The sequence below is a fragment of the Gymnogyps californianus genome, chromosome 1 (genome assembly GCF_018139145.2).
Source record: "Gymnogyps californianus isolate 813 chromosome 1, ASM1813914v2, whole genome shotgun sequence".
In the NCBI taxonomy this organism is placed as follows: Eukaryota; Metazoa; Chordata; class Aves; order Accipitriformes; family Cathartidae; genus Gymnogyps; species Gymnogyps californianus.
In genome coordinates this window covers 103,472,604-103,492,908 of record NC_059471.1, presented here as the reverse complement: position 1 = coordinate 103,492,908, position 20,305 = coordinate 103,472,604, and the positions used below count along the sequence as shown (strand labels likewise).

Here is a 20,305-nt window from a genome sequence, read left to right as displayed (position 1 = left end):
GCTTTTTAATAACATGAGAGAAATCCAAGCTTGCAAGAGAATGCACAAAGGACAACAGGGCCCTTAGCAGGAAACAGCACGAAGCACTGCCGTGGGACCTGAGCACACCGCCTCTTCCCTGGCTTTAGCACTGACTTTTAAGGGGTGCTAAAGTATACAACACCATGAACAAGAATCAACCCCTAATCCAGTAAAGCCTCTTGCAGTGTGGCCCCTGCACACAGCTTCCGACACCTGCGCAGATCTGGGGTGGACGCCCGCTTTCCATCCCCAGCAGTGGGAGGAAGTCTCAGTTCTTGAGCGCTGCAGTGTTTAATCCCTCTGTTCCCAAATGATATGCTGAGGACCCCCCAAAACTTATCTTGCTTTCATCCCAATGGACTACCCAGCTGAAGAAAGTTTCTAGAGGGATTGAGCTAACCATAAACTAACACAAGCAGCCTAACTGCTCGAGTTAAACAAATGGCAACATGCCTAACCAAAATCCTTGCAGTAAAATACAGGGTTAGGTTACTTTTTGTTCACTTGGTGCCAAGAAGAGGCAATTCTTCCTGAGAAATGTAATAGAGGGGGTAAAAGTGGGGAAGGGGGAAAGCTGCTAGAACAGCAGCTTGAAATCAAAACATGTCATCTGGGAGGTGTTAACCTGAACAATCACCTAACTTAAGGGAGCAAGGAAATGTCTGCTGTCTGGGATGATGACTAGTCACAGGATCACATGCTGAAGCTCTCTGAAGAGAAATGTTTCAATGGAGCACTTCACTGGAAAGGATCACTCCTGCAAATTGCATCCATCTAAGTAAGCACAGCCCAGCAAACAGGCAGCTGGGGCAACCTGTCTGTGATTTTTAAGTGGAAAGTACTTCAAGCTAAAAACATGCAGTGTATATAGCTGTACAGAGAATACAATTATTGCCAATGGTACAAGCACTTCAGATATACAAATGACAAAGTCCTACTGTTTAAAAAAAACTTGCCTGAATGGAGCTAGATCAGCTATCAGGACTGCTGATTTGCTTTCTATTGGCTTCAGACCAAGAGCGAAGGAAGAAAAACAAATTAAGATCTTTGAAAGAGTATCAAAATATTTGCCAGTGAAGACCAAAACACTCATTTTCACACGTTCCTTTCCCTGACAATATTGGGGCAGAGTTGTGTGCTCTGAAAGGAGTGACTGCTATTTGCTTTAAAATATCCTGAATAGGCAATACCTGATCTAATCTCACCCATCTGGGAAGGGCAGCCTGGTGACAGACCAGGGAAGACCTCTGAGTTTGGGACTGAAGTCCTCTATTCAAGCTTTCCTCCAGGCTCACACTGAATCCGCTTCCAGTGAGCCAGGCTATAAACAGCTCATTTGGTCTAGCCATTAAATGGGTCTGGTCATTCAGATCCACTGAGAGCTGCCACACCAGCAGCCACTATGACCCAAGAAGTGGATTCACAAGCAGTTTACACTGGCGCAAGCTTGGGCTGCCACAAAAACGAGCAGTTACCCCTTCCCCTCCAAGCCCATTTCCACCCCTTCCTTTAACTTGGTGCCCATGGCTAGTAGCTGCGAACAGAGATGTTTGGTTTTAATAGGGTTGTTTGCCTGGAGGCTCAGCAAAGTGACTGGCTGACCAGCACTCTTTGGTGGGATTCAGCCCCTTGAGTCACCTGAGCCAAACTGTCCGACTCGAGGATCTCCAGCTTTTGGAGATTCGGAGCGCGGCTCAGGCTGTATCCGACCTTGGGACCGACCTCTGTCTGAAAGGCACTATGTGACTGCGTGAACAGGGGCTCGAATCAGTGAGATGCACACTACAGCTGAAAACCAGTAACATCTTACTTTTAGGCACTTACTAAACTATGTGTCATGAATTATAGTTTAATGATACACGACTTTGTCTTTATTTCTTTCCTCAATTCCATCTGGAGTCAAATGACTAAGATTAAAGGTCTGGGTCAATCTGATTAAGAATCATACTTAGGTTGAAAATAGCTATGTTTTCCAGACTACAGACTGAGATGTACAGAATTACTTTAATAGGAGCAGAGCTTCAGCTGCTGAAGACAGTCTGCCTGGAAAAGCAATGACCGAGGAGGGCTATAAGAGCAGGCTGTAAGGTCACAAGTGTTATGCAGAGAGTGAACAGGATGCAGTGGAAGCCAGAGGCAGAAAAAAAAAAAAGATTTCAGAAAAGAGAATTCATGGGGGACAGGTCAACCCGACAGTCTTGGATGCAATCCTTGCTCAGGAAGACTCAAATTGCTCATCTTCTGGGATTGGGAAGAATGCCCTAAAGGAAAGTTCACCCCATACTCTCTCAGTTTCTTTCTTTCTTTCTTCCCCTGAGTGCTTGGTATTTGGGGAACAAGGTACTGGGCCAGATGGTGCTTTCATGTGACTGACCCAGTGTGGTCCTTTTACATCTTGAGGTTATATCCTCTAAGACACAAAACCATGTGTGAAAAAGTTTTACACAACTTAAAAACAAGTATCAGCTCTCTGGAGTCTAGCCATCCTACAGAGCATAATGAAACACTATAACCTGTTATAAAATTCCCTGAGATGGTAAAAAAATAATATTGACTGGAAAGATATCCTAATTTTAGACTGGTTTCTCTGTACGTCCTGATCTAATTCCCACAAAAACCTTGGTTTCATCTCCTGCGTATTCTGCAAAACATTTTTATGTAGGTTTTTTTTTTTAAAAGGCTTGAGATCCCAAAATCCTTCAGGCTACCTACAGAGGCCTAAAAATAGTAATGAACGTGAAAACTGGACAAAAGAGGATTTAATGCACCAAGGACATAGTCTGGGGCTGGCACTGAAGGAGGCACAGTTTCCACGTCAGTCGGGCAGGAAGTTTGCTCACGCTCCCCCTGCTCAGTTTCACAACAAACACTGGACTGGAGGCAGTAAAAAAAACCTTTGCTTTCCCTGCAGAGTTGAGGGACATCTTCTTGCTGCTCCTTCTCAAAAGTTATGTAAAAAACCTGGACTGCACTATCGTAACGCTAGCGCTGGAATTGAGCTTTCCGGAGGAAATCACAAATTGGGCTATAAAGCTCAGAGAGGAACAAGCCACCCTTCTCATATGTGAGTGGCTGGCCATGCAGAAATGTTTTGGCCACCGTGTTTCCTTGGATTTTAATGCACACAGGAGTCACACCATGCTCTAAATACTGCTTGTAAAACACCCTCACTCCCCTAGAAAAGACAGTCCACCCATAGCTTCACACCTACTAGGAACTACTCCTAATGTCTTCCCCCACAAAGCAAATACCAGCATTGGAAGCCCATGGAGGTCTCTGGCTTCGATGGCCACTGCCATCACCACCTTGACCATCAAGAAAACCAGAGGAGGAGGAGCAGGACCTGCAGGGCCGCAGCCAGCATCAGGTAGGGCTGGCTCATGCCAATCCACAGCAGACACCCATGAACAGACACGCTGCTGGCACCATGGCCTGGCAAGCAGATTTTGCCACGTGACCAGAACATCTTCTGTACGTGCAGGATGTCTTCACCCAACTGCCCTTGTAGCGGAGTTTGAAATGTCAAAAGAGTTTCATGCCCTACACAAGGCTGTATCCCCCCATTTGATGGTCTAAAGAAAAGAGCAGTCAGAAATTATCCACAGAGGGGGAACATGGAATAAGGAGGTGGCAAGACAGGCTTGGAAGTGGCACAAAACCATATCTCAAGGTTTCCATTCCCTAATTCCCCTCCTGAAAGTTCAATTAGGGCTCATAACGGCAGGGGAGCATGTGGTTACATTTGTCTCTGAACATCCACCAGGAGGAGGAGGAGGGAGTCTCCCACAGGCAGATGTTTAGCTGCAGGCACAACACAATAGGGCCATTTCACAAAATCTAGATCCCAACAAGCAGGTTGTAGGATCCTGGGGATCTCACAACCCACAGTCAGAACAAGCTGTATCCAACCGGAGCTCGTCTCCCTTCAAGCAAAAATGGGTGAAAATGTCAGCCAATTAAGCTTTTTCCACCTACATCACATCAGCTCCAAAAGCCAAACATGATCCCAGCAGAGCTCTCCGGGAAGTCTCGCTTCAGCAGATCTGAACCCTTAATGTTAAAATGTTACGAAAAACAGAACTGCTGCGTGGGTGCCCCAAAGCCACCCTGTGAATATTAATCACTTGTGCATATTGAATATAATCGTCTCTCCAGTATTAAAAAGCTCTCCTTTTCAATTAGTGGAAAGTGACTCCCACAGTTCAATTTAAGGTTTGAATTTGGAAGGGAGAGATTTTCTTTTCTCTTTTTTTCTTTAATGTAAACCACGTATTTGTAAAGAACCCGTGGATAAGGCATTATAACAAAACATGTATGGCTGTGATTCTGGCACCTCCTTTCTGTGATACATTCAAGGATGCATTTTTCCAGTAGCAGTGGTCAGCACATCACAAAAATTACAGCTATTGACAACTCCTAATAAATTTAGCCCATATAGAAAATATGATGATGCACATGCATGTAGTTGAACATGCATGTAACAGTGGCTGGATTCAGAAATCAAACACAAGGGCACAAGCCCATTGCTGTGGTATCAGACTTACCCTGCGCTTGGTGTCTTCTGCTTTCAGGGACCTCTTTAGGAACTAGACTAGTCAGAAGACACCTACAAGTGACCATCAGGACCTTCCAGCACTTCTAGCACCAGGGCAGGCGAGACTAAAAAACCATGCAAATATCCCAGCTAGGACTTTCCAAAAACTGAAAAAAAACCACTGGCAAATACAAACCCAAATTCTTGTGAGGATGGGCAACAGTGATCTGGGCAGAAACCTCACTCCTGGCTATAAGGCTCAATTAGGTGACTTTGAACAAGGGAGCTACCTCTGCACTGTTAAATAACACAGGGGCAATGACAGGTCACTGGCCTGGAGGCCAAGAGGGAAAACTGTGTCCATCACCATATTACACTTGGCCCTGGGTCACCTTTGTGTTGTGCCCCTGTGGCCCTAAGACAAAACTATTATTTTGTGGGATCAGGATGGGGGGAGGCAGTTCAAAAGGCTGGAAAAAACATGGAAGTTTTGCCTCAGTCCACTAAATTGTTTTTATAGCATGAAATATTTTACAGCATGAGGACACATATGGCAAGCTCTGGGGCAATGCTCAAGGTGGTCACCAAGAGTGCGAAGCCCATTGAGAAAGTGTTGAAAGACTGGGAAGGGCAGAGCGAAACAAAACTCCCCAAACTGTGCCCAAGTACTGGCTGGCACAGACCAACGCAGTGCCAAGGAGCACATTAACAGCAAAGCAGTAAGGCCATCAGCTCTACATCTCAGCTTCCACCACTTCAGGTAGGGTAACCATCACGCTCTACTTCACACCAGGAGTGTCGAGTAAAGACGAGCAAAGTGCCGAGATATTGTCGGACTGGGGACCTGGTACAGAGACAGGTTGGTAGCTTCCCTCCTCTCACCCCATCCAAAGCCACCTAATCAGGTTCACCAAGGAACTAGTCCTTTTACTTTGTGTGCAAATTTGGACTTCCTTTTCACTCTATCTATCAAACACATAATGATAGTCATTTCCCTAAGCTTGCTAAAGGTAGGCTTGGGCTAACATGACTTCAGTGCTGACAAGTATCTTATACTTACTGTATGCTGCTAGGATTAAAGACTTGGAAGGAATTTTCACCTTTCCAAAGCTTTAATTTTGTTGAATTTATACGTGGTAATAATCACTGCTGAGACTCCTTATAGCCACCGTCTCCAAGCTCAGGAGATACATCTAGTGAAACCAGCCCCACAAAGTGATTTCCCTGGGTATGGCTGAGGCCTCGCAAAATGCTACGCAAATTCATGACTTTCACTAAGTGCCTCAGAGGAATCTTCTTAATGCCAAGATAGGCACCAAGAAGAAAAACAAATGCTGTGCTGTTCACCAGCGACACTGTTCTCTTTTTCTTAAATACACTTGAAAGAGGGCTGGAGGCAGCAGTTGCACCTAACAATCTCCATGAAAGCTGTTACGTTCAAGGCTGCCAAATAACAACCTTTTTTTTGCTTGTTGTTGTTGTTCTCTTGCTTTTTATCCTGCACTGCCTTGATGGAGCACCAAAGGGTTTTTGCGCTCACACCGTAAAAATACCTCCAAAAATGAAGAGCTGATTTTGAAGTACAAAGCTGCTGTTGCGGGACGCTGCAGCATCTGTTTTAGCACGTCATTTTTATATTTAGAAGCAGCGTATCTCCACAGATCAAGCACAGCCGGTAAGTCACTCAGCAACCCCTTCCCATCAGCTCTCACAAGTCAGTGCCAGCTGATGGGGGGGCACATGCTCCTCTCGCCCTCCAAGAGCCCTCTGCACTTCCGCAGTCCCACACCTCCTCTGCGGCACGCTGCAACCTGCCTGACTTATGCTGCCCAGCCTGGTATCTCTAATGCTGGTGTCCTGCCAACAGCTCAGCCCAGCAGCAGGACGTGAGCCTGCCGGCCTCTGACCTTGATGCAACGTGCTGCTTTTTTCTTTTTCTGGGTCACGCGGCGCAGTGTGTGTACACTGCATGGCATATGTAGGAGAAACCATGCAATAAAATCAGGGGAGCTGCTGAAGCATGCAATTTGGTGCACAGCTCTGACCTGTGCCGTCAGGCTGTTCTGTCTGTGTCCCCCAGCCATGTTTCTCAGCCAGTGCCCACAGCTAGAAAACAGTCCACGTAAAAAACACCACAGCCAGCCTCCTCCATTAGGCAGCTGGACCACTGCTCTGAGAAGGTCCAGCGAGCCAGACGAATGAACTTAAAATGACTGCAATATGCCCACAATGTGTATGCCACACGTGGCTTGTACAGGTGGGCAGGATTTGTAGCTCCTTTTTCTGCCTCTCTAAGAGTAGTCTGCCACTTAACTGTAAGCAGAATTGCTGTTTGCAGCGCAAGGCGGTGCTGTGTAACTCGATCAGGCAGAACAGCCAAGAAAAGCAGAGCAAAATATAATAAAGACCCAACAGCAGCCGTCAAAGCAAAGGTCACAGGACTGATGTTTGCAGCGTGGGAGGGGCACCAGATAGAAAAGCTCATCTTGGCTCTGTGCTGTCTGTTAAAAGGATGAAGGATGAAGGGTATGACATACTCCTCGGCTAGGAGAAGCAGCACCTTCTCCATACATCTACATCCCCCATCATTTTTCAGTTTACAGCAGGTGAGCACCACACCTTGCAGGACTGGCAGTCTCCTGTTCCAGGGGACAGCACTGTTTCTGGGTAATGTTTTGCACAGATGTGAATGTCAGCTAATTAGAAGAGTGAAATTTCAGTCCAGCGAGCGTTTACGATGGAGGGGAGAGGAAACACTCACAGGTTTCTCCTTTGTTTCCAGCCACAAGAGCCAAGGAGTGCTTGCACGTGTGCAGGCAGGGGAGGGCAACGGGGCAGGGAGGGCAGAGAGGGGGGACACAACCAACGCGCGCAAGCTCCCCGAGTGGAGTCATTGGTTTTGGCAGCTACCCTGGAAAAAAAGGCACCATCAGCACTGCGAAACACGCAGGAAAATCTTTAGCTGGCAAATGCAGATTTATCTTTTCCAGAGGCAGTGAAGAGCGGAAAAGGCCCAGAGTTGCAGATAAGGAAGGGAGCAGTGATGGGATCAAGCCAGCTTCGGAGACCAGTTAGTTCAGCTCTCTCCTGGATACAGCGTTCTTCTTGGAGAGGGGGTGTTGAAGGAAAATAGAGCCTAGAAGAACCTGGAATATCTTTATCTACAGACACAGCTTACCAAGTGCCACATGCTTCCGTTTTACATAGAAGAAAACTGCCTTACCTGAGTAGTTTTCGCCCTTCTGCCCTGCATGCTGTTACTATGGCTAATTTGTGGGTTGGTGGCCCCTTCAGAAAGGCAGTGGGATTTCCTACAGGGCAGCGTATTGTAATTACTGTAGGAAGGTGCATCCTCAGCAGTAACCGATGCCATCTTATGGCTCCCGATATCCGGGATGTCGGACACTAAATTCCGGCCGTACCCTCCAAAGGCGTTTCGTGGGCCTCCGTTGACGGTGGTGCTCGGGCTTTTGGGGGAATACAAGTCGCTCATAGAGTTGGCGCGCTGGCAGGTGACCAGCGGCTGGGGGCTGCCACTGGCCTCTGTCCCCCGGGTGGCCTCAGCATCCTTCTCCTCGGCCAAGCCCAGGATTTCCTCGTTGCTCGTTAAATGCTCCTGGCTGAGGTCAGAAAGCGAAAACTCCAAGCTGTCCTCACGCCAGATGTCGGCCGATTTGGAGCGCTTCTTCTTGAAGCTGGCCGTCTCCATGAAGTTTGTCCCGTTGGCCGCGTATCGATGTGACCTCCCGTCACCCCCCACCAGGAACGGCGGCTCATCCCCATAAAGCCTGCTCTCCTCTGAGTCGGGCATGCTCTGGACAGAGGCGGCAGTGAGGACGGTGCTGCTGTCCACACTGGGGGTGACGGAGGAGTCAGTGTGGTAGGAAACGGGCCGCAGGCCCATGTCCACACGGTCCACCCAGATGGGGCTTCCAAAGTCCTCTAGGTTGGCCTCCTGGGCGAAGGGCTCCAGGCCGTTCTCTGCCAGGGACTGGGGGATGCTGGGGGTGCTGCTGGAGCGGGTGCTCACTTCCGAGTTACGGTGGATAATTTTTCCAGAAGAAGCATGCCGTGTCCGGCGAGAGGCTTTATTGGAGAGGCGAAGCGAGCGGGAAGTGTGCTTGCGGCCGAGGCTGGTGTGCTTGTCTCCGTAGAAGGCGTGCTCCACGCTCTGGCTCTCCGCGTTTCCCATGGCGTCACAGTCTGCAAGGGGAGAGAGCGGGGATCGTTAAAGGCGGCAACCAAACATGCAGGCAAGAAGACACACGGACGCCCCAGTACACCCAAAAGAGCTTTTTTTTTTTTAATGAACCTGTCCTGAAACCTACACCACAGCTTCCACTGGGTCTCGCAGGACATGCTTTAACAGCGGCAACTAATCCCACAGAATTAATTAAGGGAGCCAGCGACCGTACCAGCAAACTTATACATACAGCTCAGTTAAACCAGTACATAGGAAAAAGCCAGATGAGAGCTATGCTGGTGTAAATGAAGAGTGTAGAAGAAGGAGGGATTGAACCTTGAAGCTTCATGTCAACTGGAGCCAGTTTACCACCAAAGTGCACTGGCAATCTCAGTTCTGCACACATTCACTTGACTCTTAGCATTAGCTTTGCAATTCCAGCCAACACTACAAACTCAAAAAATCAACAGCTATTGTTTATCTGCATGTAACAAGATGCCAAAAAAGTAGATGGATATACGCCTTTATCTGGGATTTCACTTTTTTTTGCTAGGAACTGTGAATCGAAGCACCAAATAGCAAAGTACGAATTCAACTGTTCGGCAGTGAGCTAATGATAGGTTTGATTTCTGGAACAAAAAAACAGTGCAACATTAAGCAGGTACAGAGAGCCCCACACAAGAAAGCCATATCATGAAAAATAAATTAGCATGAGTGACTCAGACTATACAAAAATAACCTTTCCTTCCTACTCACTCTGAAGCAGATAGCTAGATCTAAGCGCTTTGATCTAGCAAAGGAAAAACTGAGCTGGAATGCAGGGACTGGGATTCTGTCCCCATCTACGTACCTAGCCTCCTGCATTATTCAGTTGCGCACGTCCCACTGTGAAACAGGTTTCCCATCCAGAAGATGGGAGTGATGATCTGGATTCAACCTTGGAAAACACTTTGAGGTCTGTGATCTCACTCAACAAATGTCAGAAATATTTTATCAGTAGTATTGGCTCCTTCTGGCCAAAGAGCAAGAAGAACAAGAAAAGTAAATGTTAAAGTACATGGCCATTCAAAATTAAATAGGAGATCCTGAATTACACACAAGGCAATTACATCTAGATAAATAGTCCATAAATCTTGAACTTCCTCATTTTGAGGTATTTCTATTAGTCTTGGTGGAAAAAAAAAGCTGCCCTGACAGTAAAATAATCTGGAGTTTTTCATCTCTTGAGGCAATTTGCTCTCCTTTAACAGGATGTGCCGATGGGTATTGAGCCAGATGCTGGCAGAATGAATGTGATCATGTATTTTCCCTTGCTATCTAAATACACACTATTGCTGCTGCACAGAACTGAATTAGCCCTACATAAATTACATAGAAAGCGAGGAATCCATTGTGCTAAACACAGGCACAGCACTTCTGCCGTAGGCTGCCCTGGGCACATATGGTAGAACTGAACTTCTGCAGCGATACTTCTGACCACAGTCAGAGGACTGCGCTTCTCTACTCTTCTACGCAGCTAAGTAGGTCCTGTCTGAGGCTAAAAATCTGTTCAGTGCTGGAGCAACAGGCATCTCCATAAATATCTAGACATTTCTGTATCTAAAATAAATATAATCGCAAGTGAAGTAAACTATACCAGGAAATACCCTACGTCTACTGAAATTAATGGCTGAACTCCCATTGACTGTCATGAGACTTTGTTATCATGCATCGTTTAGAAAAATAAATGTGCTGAAGAGAGGGCAGGTTTTAATCTAAAAAAAATGACAGCATTATAAATCCCTAGACAAAGTTTATTATTCCTTAAAAGCTACAGCCCTTTGATACGGACCAGACTGAAAAACAAATGTCAGCTAGCTTCTGCTTCTAAAACATTTTAAAGCACAAAACCTGCATTTTGTCTTCCACACTGATGTCTAAAACCAGATCTCAACACTCCTCATCTTGCAAAAGAAACCCTCTCGGGGTAAGGCTTTTAGCTGTTTTGATTCTGAGATTCTTGCTAACCACACTTGCATTTGACAGGATTTCCACTGGCTGCAAAGCCCATCAGAGCATGCAGCCATTTACCCCGAGTCTCCAGCCATGTAGCCATCACTTTGGTACCTATCTAAGGAGAAACAGCAGTTTTAAAAGTCCTCTTGAAACCCTGAATGATTGAAGAGTGGCTCTTTACCTTCAGAAACAGAGCTGCCGAAGGGCAGGAGCGTCTCCCACACACCACACGGCAAGGCACACTTGCTGATGAAAACGCCAGGCAATGCCGCTACGGAAAGCAGCCCTGGGCCACCAGCTCAACGCAGTCGCCATGCACACCGAGCAAAATTTCACCCAGCCAAAAAGTAACAGAACCACAAATGACTTGACGAGGAAAGGAGCAGCAGCTCAGCCTGCATCCCATGAGGAAATAACACCGCTAGAAACACTCTCATGGAAGGAGGAAAGTCTCTTCTCCGCAGACGGCGGCAGGAATGTTTACTGAGTGATTTCACACAATGAGAAGTATCTGCTAGATACTGGCAAGAAGTGTCAGACTTCAAAGTAAAGAGTTGTCCCTTTTTAATTCCGTGGATTGGCACTTTAGGTGAGGACATGTTTGCAAGTCCCGCAGATGGCTATCTATCCCGCGATTAGCCCATACCTCACTCCTGCACCCAAGAAGAGGCCTTACCCTAATCCCACTGATTTGCCCGGCATTACATTGCAGGTTTGCACGAATGCTGCGCAGTGGGTGCAAGAGGGCTGCAGACAGACATGGTGTAGCTGATCCAGCTGCAGCGATGCAAGACAGTGCCATCCCCGTGGTTTGTCACCATCCCCCGGCAGAGGCCATCTCCCCTGGGAGATGCAGGACACAATGGGCTGAGCCCGCCTCAGGTGGGGACAGTCAACTCCACCGGGTCAGGCTGACGGTGACCATTTGTGGGGTGCCCAAGACCAATGGCTCCCCCTGGAAAGGACCCCCATCCTACCTTCTCACCCCCATTTTTGCCTCCCCTCTGCATTCCTGGCTGAACATTTCCACCAGTTACCCTAAACCAATTCAGGTGCTCATGCAGCCGAGTCCACTAAAACAGCAGAAAATAAATCCAGCAAAAAAAAAAAGAAGACTTTATTAGTTTATTCTTGCTGAGATAGTGAGTTGAACTGGCACGTGCCAGAGGCAGCACAAGGGTGCCCGTCTGGGGACACAGCGGGGCGAGGACGGGGCAGCACGGCTGGAGGGCGACACGGGAGCCAGGGAAGAGGGGACAGCGAGTGGCACGTCCCCCATTTTTTGGCAGCAGTGAGCTGTTAGGTCAGCTCAGGCAGATGTGGAAAGGCAGCCCTGAAACATGTGAATTCGCACTGAAGCAGATGCCGGCGTCCTCAGCTAGCAGGAGCGGGTGCTGGGCAGGGGAAGGGAGCCCCAACCTCCCCCTCCCAGGGGCAGCCGCAGACACCCTGGGGCAGAAACATCTTAAACTGCTCCAGCTATGACTGCCAGATGCTGCCTGTCTACAGCTTAACTGAATTTAGCACACTCAATGAAAAAAATCTGTATCAAATTAAGAAAATGAGTAATGTTAATGGGAGTTGCACGCAAATGCTGGTAGGACAAAGGCTCCCCTTGTTACCTCACCCGCCAAATCCAAAGGTGACCATTAAAGATCTATCAAGGTACCACCAGGATACAACATAAATCAAGTGTGACACATCTTGATGCTTTCAACAGGTCTGTCGTGCTCGACCAAGGATTGCGACGTGTCAAAAATCTGTTCTGAATTATTCTCCAAAGGTAGCAGAGATGAGCGCACACAGACCATGCACTGCAAGCAGAACTAGTTGGAAATTTTTCAGCAGAAAATGTTGATTCATCAAAACCCAAACTTTTCATGGGAATACACTGCTTTTGATGAAAGGCTCCTCCGCTCCAAGAGGGAGAGATTTGAAAACCGAAGCAGGGAGACAGGCACGTCTCCTGGAAGAGGCACCAGCTCAGCGACTCAGTTGCTTGCCGAAGACGCGGAAGATCGAGATTCGTATCTGCAGCCCAAGTCAGGCAAAGGAGGGGTGGCAACTTGTTCCTCCACATCCTCAAGAGGCAGCCTGACCATCGAGCTATCGGCTGCTCTGGGAAAGGGCTCTCTCTCCCAGAAGATCTGCTCCTTCCTGGTTCAGAGCAGGGAAAATGTCAAAATTGTTGAAGTCTTCAAGGGGCCAGGAAAGTCACCTTTTAGCCCGTGTGCACGTCAAGAGACAGTACAGGGGTTTGAGTTGTTTTTTTTTTTAAACCAAAACTTAAGATTGATATCAACGTTAGGCTATCAGCAGGGAGAACACAAGTCCTGCAGGAAAGCTTTGGAAAAAACAGTGTTCCCTACATCAGCTACCCTAGACAAGCAGTCTGACCTCTAGCTGAACTGCTGAGTTTTTGCTGGATGAGTCTTATATGAAATGGTTACACATAAAGACGATCACATTCTAGATGACCACTGATGACAGCCCCCTCAAAGAATATCATTTTCTTTGAAAACAGTCATTTTCCTTTCTCTTCCCTTACCCACAATATTAAATATTTCTTAAAATAATTACAAAACCAAAATACTCATTTCAATTAAACCTAAGTTACTAACTCGCAAACCTGCAAAAAGTTGGGCTGTTAGATTCCAGAAGAAAATCTGAAATATATTAACTTTCCAACCAAATTTGAAGCACCTCGCAAGACAACAGATTGCAAATTTAAAATTAGATTCTAGTGGGAGGCCCTGATGACAAATCTGTATTTTTCTCCTGGAGCGGAGCTTGAAGGCTGTGAGAACCAGAACAATGATTAAATCCACAGTGAGCAATGAGCCTACAGAAATAAACTTTTGCTAAAATCTGCCAGTCAACAACAAAGATTTTTACTGAACTCACAAGAACCACACAGAAAAATGTACAAGACTAATAACCAAGTGTGAACATACACATTTTATTGTAATTAAAATGTGCTTTTTCAAAAGGGCAAGAGAGAGGCTGAAATTCCACAGAAAGCCTTTGAATTTCTCAGAAACTCCAGCAGCATATTTAATTGTTTTCAAACCAGAACCTTTTAACCAGCCATTTCTTTTTTGTAAGTTGCTCTCGCATATGCTAAAGCACGGGATGGACTCCAAAAAGGCCCTGCAGGCAATTCAAATAAGAGGAGAGAGGGAGGAAGGGATGTCATCAGTAGCTGCTCCATAGCCATTCAAATGCCTTTGTATTGCTAAATGGGTGTAACCATAAACCACATGCAGCTTATCCATTTTTTCCCCTCCCGCAAACCATTATACAACACAGCAAACTCCTAAAGAAAAATATATGGACACACATGTACCTTCCGAGGCAGTACTGGTATCCAGCGCAACCTTCCCCAAGAGAGCTGTGGCATTTAGAGGTATAGAATTGCAAATGATACCAAAATGAACAGTAACTGGGACTGCAGAAGCTGTCAGCACCTGCCACTCAGCGACTCCATTACTCTCGCGTCAGAGTCTATGACTATATGCCAAAAACCTGGGGAGAAAGAGGGGAGAAAAAAAAAATCAGACAAAGGGTTAGCAGGAACGGCTATACAGGAGGATGTCTTCTGCCAGGTCCTGTTATCATCACTTACCTAAGAAACACTGTGCAATACAGCATGCCAATGCTGTGCTTAAATTTGAATGATGAAATCTGATGATGGCAGAATAAATGAAAAACCCAGTCAAGCACCGTCAGCCCAAACTACAGAACGTGGAGAGTTCCTCTTCCCACCACTGTGTACAATAAAAATCCCCATAGTCATTAACATGCCCCTGCTGAGGATGGGCTGTCTCAGGCACAGCTAGAAAACCTCAGGTCCAAAAACATGCCTGCGTCCGAAGATGACCACCAAGAAAGGCACCTTCCAATAAATCAGAGTTTAACTTCTGGCAGCAAGGGGGGACCCAACTGCCCAGGGAACAGGCCCGAAACTGGAAGACCTCAGAGCAGACTTCTCTGCGCAGACTGTCTAATTTACAAAAAGGGCGGTTATCCAAGCAGGGATTTCATTAACATTTTTCATGGGCAAATCAGACATGTAGGGCAGAGCATTTACATGCATTTTTGTGCACGGTTAAAGGATCATCAGGTTAATTGCATTCACTAAGGTGCAGATACAAGAGACCAGTCTGCACTTATTTAGACTTAAGACAACTCATAAGAATAGTCCTCAAGTTACACACATGCATGCACTCCTGTCGATACCAAATCCCAGCCCCTTCTTGGCCTGATACCACTGGCAAGCTCCCTTGCAACTACACCAGCTCAAGGTCCAGTCCTATGAGATACCAAGAATCACAAACTCACCAGAGGGCTGGGTGTGCTGCCCAACCCAGCTCTCAAGTCACCCAACTCCCCCTTCTCACAGCCAAACACCAGCAGTGAAACATCAACTCAACACCGCACGCAGAGTTTTGAGAGTTATAAACTTTTCCAAAAGTCTCAAGGAACAAAAACCTTGGAAGAGATTACTGATGCCCTCATGTTATTAGAGCTGCTTGGTGGGGAAATTGTGATCCTCACTCTTGGCTGGATTCTCAAAAGAGATGAGAGTCACCGGCTCCTTTCTAAATTAAAAACATTCTCATTTTCTTTCTCCTCCTTCATGTTCCCCTCTCCGTTCCCCACCTCCCCGTCTTCCCCCAAGCTGTTGGTTGAGATCTGAAAAGCAGTTCATGAATTGCTCAGGAGCTGGCAGAAATTAATAAAATGAAGCTCATTTATATTGAAATGGACTGATTACCATGCCAGCTGCCAATAATTTGCAAGACGGGAATCTTGCTGACAAACAAGGTCCTACAGGCAAGAGGCTTCCCACCTGCATCCACTGCACAACAAGCAACCCTGCGATATGCATTCCTCACCTCCAAAGAAAAAGGAATTGCAGCCATCTTTTTTCAGATCTGCCTGCTGCTGCCCCAGAAAACTTGTCCAAAAGAAGAAAAAAACAGATGCAGCCAAGCATTTTATCAAATTTTCCATCCTGAAGTGGCTTTTGAGGAGTTTGTAACTCAGAAAAATCTGCTCCGGGCTGAAGCAAACTCTGGTCACTTCTGTGAGAAACCAACTACAATGCTGCCCGCTCTATACACTGCCTGTGCTCCTCCAACAAAAATCATTCTCTTCTTGCATTTATTTGTTAAAAAGGTGGGAAGATCCAAAGTGGATGTTTACAACTGGATATTACGTTACCCAAATTCTCACTACACTCCAGCACATTTGAAGAGCTGGCAATATCCTTTGCCACGAACAGATGAGTACCATGCACGCACAGCTCCTCCAGAAGAGAAGGATTTATCATTACCCATGGATTCTTTCATGAAAAGCTTTGTTCCTATTAACTTTAACAACTTGAGAGTCTTTCCCAAATGAAACCAAGTCATACTTTTCAAGAAGAACATCAGGTTTTCATATTTCTCTTTGTCTGCCATTAATACGCACTGGAACGGTCCTCGCCCCCATGCTTCCCGGTTCACCCCAACAGCCCAGGCTCTGCCGCACCAGAAATTCTGGAGGTCTGCACTGCTGAAGCAGCCTCAGACAAGGACTTCCCTCCGACAAGGTCCTGGCAAAAGGGGATGCCCGTGCTCCTCCATCAGGAGGAAAGGCAGAAGCAAACACGAGCACAGCCCCATGGCTTGCTTCCCAGCACAGAGCCCTTCCCTGCACAGGATGCATTTGCTTCTGTGGACGCTTGCTCTGTCAGTGGAGCCTGACCAAGGGGGAAGCTGACCGCATGTTCAAACCACCAGTAACTCACAGTAACTGTTCTCAGGGTAGATGGACAGTTGTAAACATTCACACATGGAACAGTTAATCTCATTAAAAAAGAAACATCAAATAAAGATTTTCAAACTTCTATGCTCAAGACAAAATGTTCAGTCTTAGAGCTGACTCCTGCAAACATGCATGCACACACACACATATATATACATCTATGATGCATGTATGCATGCATGTGTGCCAATGTCTACATACGTCAATGCAACTCCTCTTGTTCTTTGAAGGTTTGCAAGTAGCACAGCTGTATTTATTTCATAGCCACAAAACAGCGCCTTGAAAAATCAGGCCAAGGAGTTCCCACAGGGCTCATCACACAGCAACTTAAGTCAATCCAAACTGAGGAAGCTCGCAGCAAACCACCATGAATGGATTAAATGAATGCATAGTAGGGAAGCAGAATATATTAAAGGAGCACTTTGTTATTCATCGCATCTGCTACCTGTGATTCTAGGTACAGCAAAGAGAAGTTTGACTTTCACATGCTGGGAGCAGTTTGCAATGCCAAGAGATTAGGAAAAAAACCAGCACACCTGTTTTCCTTTTGCTTGCGGACACTTGACATGAACATTAATGGATGAAAAATATGGAAGCCGTAGTTTTCTAAAAGACTCCTTTTCAAAGCAGAACCCTTCCTTTCCAGCAAGGAAAAATTAGTATGCAAATATATCCCCTTGTCCAGTGAACATGAAAAGTTGGCTAGAAGGATGACAGCTCTCTTTCAATTCTGTTTTTACTTTTTGATTTTACGATGCATTGTTTTTGTCAGATTCCAAATGCAACTGCAGATGTGAGATCAGTTGGTCATTAAGCAAATCTTCATCCAGCTTTGAGAAGCCCTCAGTAATTCTACCATAAACCATCAGGATGTATATACATAGACAGAAAGCAGTAGTCATTTCATACAGAAACTATTTAATATTAATGAGTGGCTCTGGGCTGTATTCCCCACCCACGATCCCAGTTCCACACCATTGTAACTCCGGTGTTCGATCTTGTCTCCTGAAATGGAGAATCAGACCCTTTATTTGTAACTGGAGGCCACATTTTGTTAGCCTTTATTACCTCTAGTTAATATGAATTGCTGCCGAAATCAATCTATCAAATCACCTACCCCGAGAAGAAGGTAAATGCTCTAGAATGCTCCAGGGTCCTGGTGCCCTGACAACTCTGGCTCTGCCCATCCCATACCCCTGGGCTGCTCGCCACAAAATGAAACACTGCAACCCACAGGAGATGGGTGGGTGGGTGGCTGGATGGAGAGAGGCTCCTCTATGCCCAGATCTTTGTCTGAGAGGACTTTCCATGACAGGGCTGGGTGCACGCATGGGTTCAGAAATGCTCCAAGCTTCCCCGTTCTTAATGTAGTCACTGAAGCTACATACGACACTGAGCTCCGAGACCAACTCTAGTGGACTGCACAAGCTAGCTGACTTTTAAACCAGTGAAAATAAATGACAAACATGCTCCTTTTCGTGTTTTCTTTCTATGACATATAAAATTTCATAGAAACATTTTGTTTGTGAGAAAAATTAATTTTAAACCAACTACGGCTTACACTACCTGTCAAAGAGAACAGCTGCTCCTGAAACTGAAGTCTGACAATGATCATCAAGACAAGGTGGGGGGGGACCATCCACACATCCACAAGAACTGGCCAGCAGAGCTGGAATTGCAAAACCTCTTTGCAATCATCTCACTACCACGCAACCTTCATGTCTGTCACAGTTAGAACAATGCTGGGTGATCGCTCCAGATGAAGAGGAGGGGAAAGAAAAATAAACCCACTCTCTCTTTGTGGAGAAGTCATAACGGAAAGATGTGGGAAGCCTTGTTCCTCCAGCTGTAGCACCACACCTATGAGACTTTCTAAGGGAGGGAAGAAAAGGCAAAAAGAGAGGCAGGGAGGAAGGACCGTCAGGAGACCTAAAACCTCCATATAGCCAACAGTCAACCATCCCTGAATCACAGCTAAAGAAAACAAAACCAGAAGCATGGCACTGACAAAGCACCGTGGGGCCTTGGTAACAAATTAATGGAAGAGAAGAGCGGGTATCCCAAGGGAAAGCCCCCTCTTCAGGGTTTCTATATTTATAGGAGGGGATGTGAATAATTGACAAGGTTGCGGGTTTGTTTGGTTTTTAATCATTTTTACAAGTACCTGAAGGTGTTTTAAGTCTTTCTCTTTCCTTTCCCTTTTATTTTTAATGGTGGGAAAATCCCCCTTTCTTCCCTAGGGGAAATCTGCAAGGTTTTACACGTTTACAGAAAAGGGCAAAGCAGGGGAAGGATTCTAATTTCAGATCATCAGACATAAGCAAATCTATGGGAAGCCATGAGGGCAACTCCCTGGAGCCTGTGGGGCAGATGAACAGCAGCTTGCGCGCTGCGTCCTGGGAAGTGGAGGGGTTTTATAACCCGCTCCAGGGAGCTGCAGCCAGCACTAAGCCACGAGGGAGCTGCAGGGAAGAAGGAGCCCACTTGGCCTCCATGGAGGACAAGAATGAGAAAGGTAGCTACAAGGACTGTGTGTGCATTTATGTGTTACTTAAAAAAATAAAAAGAATACCCAAAATGCAGCTGAAATAAAAATAAGGTGTGGTTTGTTTATTTACCTTTAGGTTATACATTATTGTTATTACACTTTTCTTGAAAAGGACTTTCTGCTTGTGCCAAATGAGCAGAGAACTGCTGATACACAATGGGGACGGAAAGTCCAAATGCATTAAAAAAAACTTTATTTAGAAGTAACAAGAAAATGTTCAGACCAGGAGACAGAGACCCAAATGGATCCATCAGAGCACTCACTGTGCAGCCAAGGATGGGCAGCTGGAGGAGGGAGGAGGGAGAAGCGGAACGGGACACAGTGGAGCGTGCACGCACAGAAGAACCACCCAGCGCCACGGTCTCCGGCAATAAAAATTGAAACCCTTGGCTTGAGTGACCAGGGAGCCACTGAGGCAGGATGTGAAGTATTAAAATGTTGTGGAAAAAAATTAAGGCTGATAATTAGGGGGGGTGGAACTGGAGAGGAAGCGTTTAGGGTATATCCTCATTTAAGCACAGAGGTAAGTAATCTGATTTTCAAGCAATGCCAAAGACCTCACACAGATCATTAAGATGGTGCCTGAGATATGAAGACAAGTATCTAATTTTAGATACCCCGACTTAAGTACTGGGGAGGGATTCCAGAGGTCTACAGAAAAACAGGCAGCAAGTTAAACTTGGGCGAATGCATGATCAGGGTAGCCTTCACATTTTGGTCGCACTCTCTCTGACGGAGAATGAGGTACCTCACTGAGGTACAAAAGCATTTTAAGGTATGCTACATAATTAGTAGAAAGGACGTAAAAGTAACAACAACTTCTGTGATGAGGCCACAAGGGAAGCATAATAAGGAAAAATATCGAAGCAGAGGACGTCCTTTTAAGTTTATAGCATGCCTTGCAGAAGTTTTGGTACCAGTATCTCTCTCTCTGAGCTCCTACTTTTAAATCAGTACCTCGCAAAAAATCAGCCTTCACTTGTTTGCCAGGGCTGGTGTGCCGGACTAGGACGGAGAGGCCAGCAGCTGCAGCACTGCAGAGCAGGGCTCGATTCCTGCCTGGCAGCCTGCCTCCTGGGCACCCTGGGCAATCCAGGGAGACTCCCCATAGCTCCTTTTCCTCTCTGCAAAGCGTGAATATAGCGCTCTCATCAACTGCAGAAAGACCCAAGATGGCCATATCCCCAATTTAAAAGGGCACTGGGTGACTCCA

General features: G+C 46.3%; 1 protein-coding gene across 3 annotated transcripts in view; it reads right to left on the bottom strand.

Moving 5' to 3' along the window:
- Positions 1-8,759, bottom strand: part of TIAM1 (TIAM Rac1 associated GEF 1) — an 84,136-nt gene extending 75,377 nt beyond the window's left edge. For 2 of the 3 annotated variants that reach the window (XM_050896008.1, XM_050896000.1), the window contains exon 1: positions 7,779-8,747. In XM_050896008.1, the coding sequence (XP_050751965.1) occupies positions 7,779-8,747 (969 nt within the window). Of the gene's footprint in view, positions 1-7,778 lie in introns of all 3 variants that reach the window. The other variant, XM_050896017.1, reaches the window with a different exon arrangement.
- Between the last annotated feature and the right edge of the window lie 11,546 nt (positions 8,760-20,305).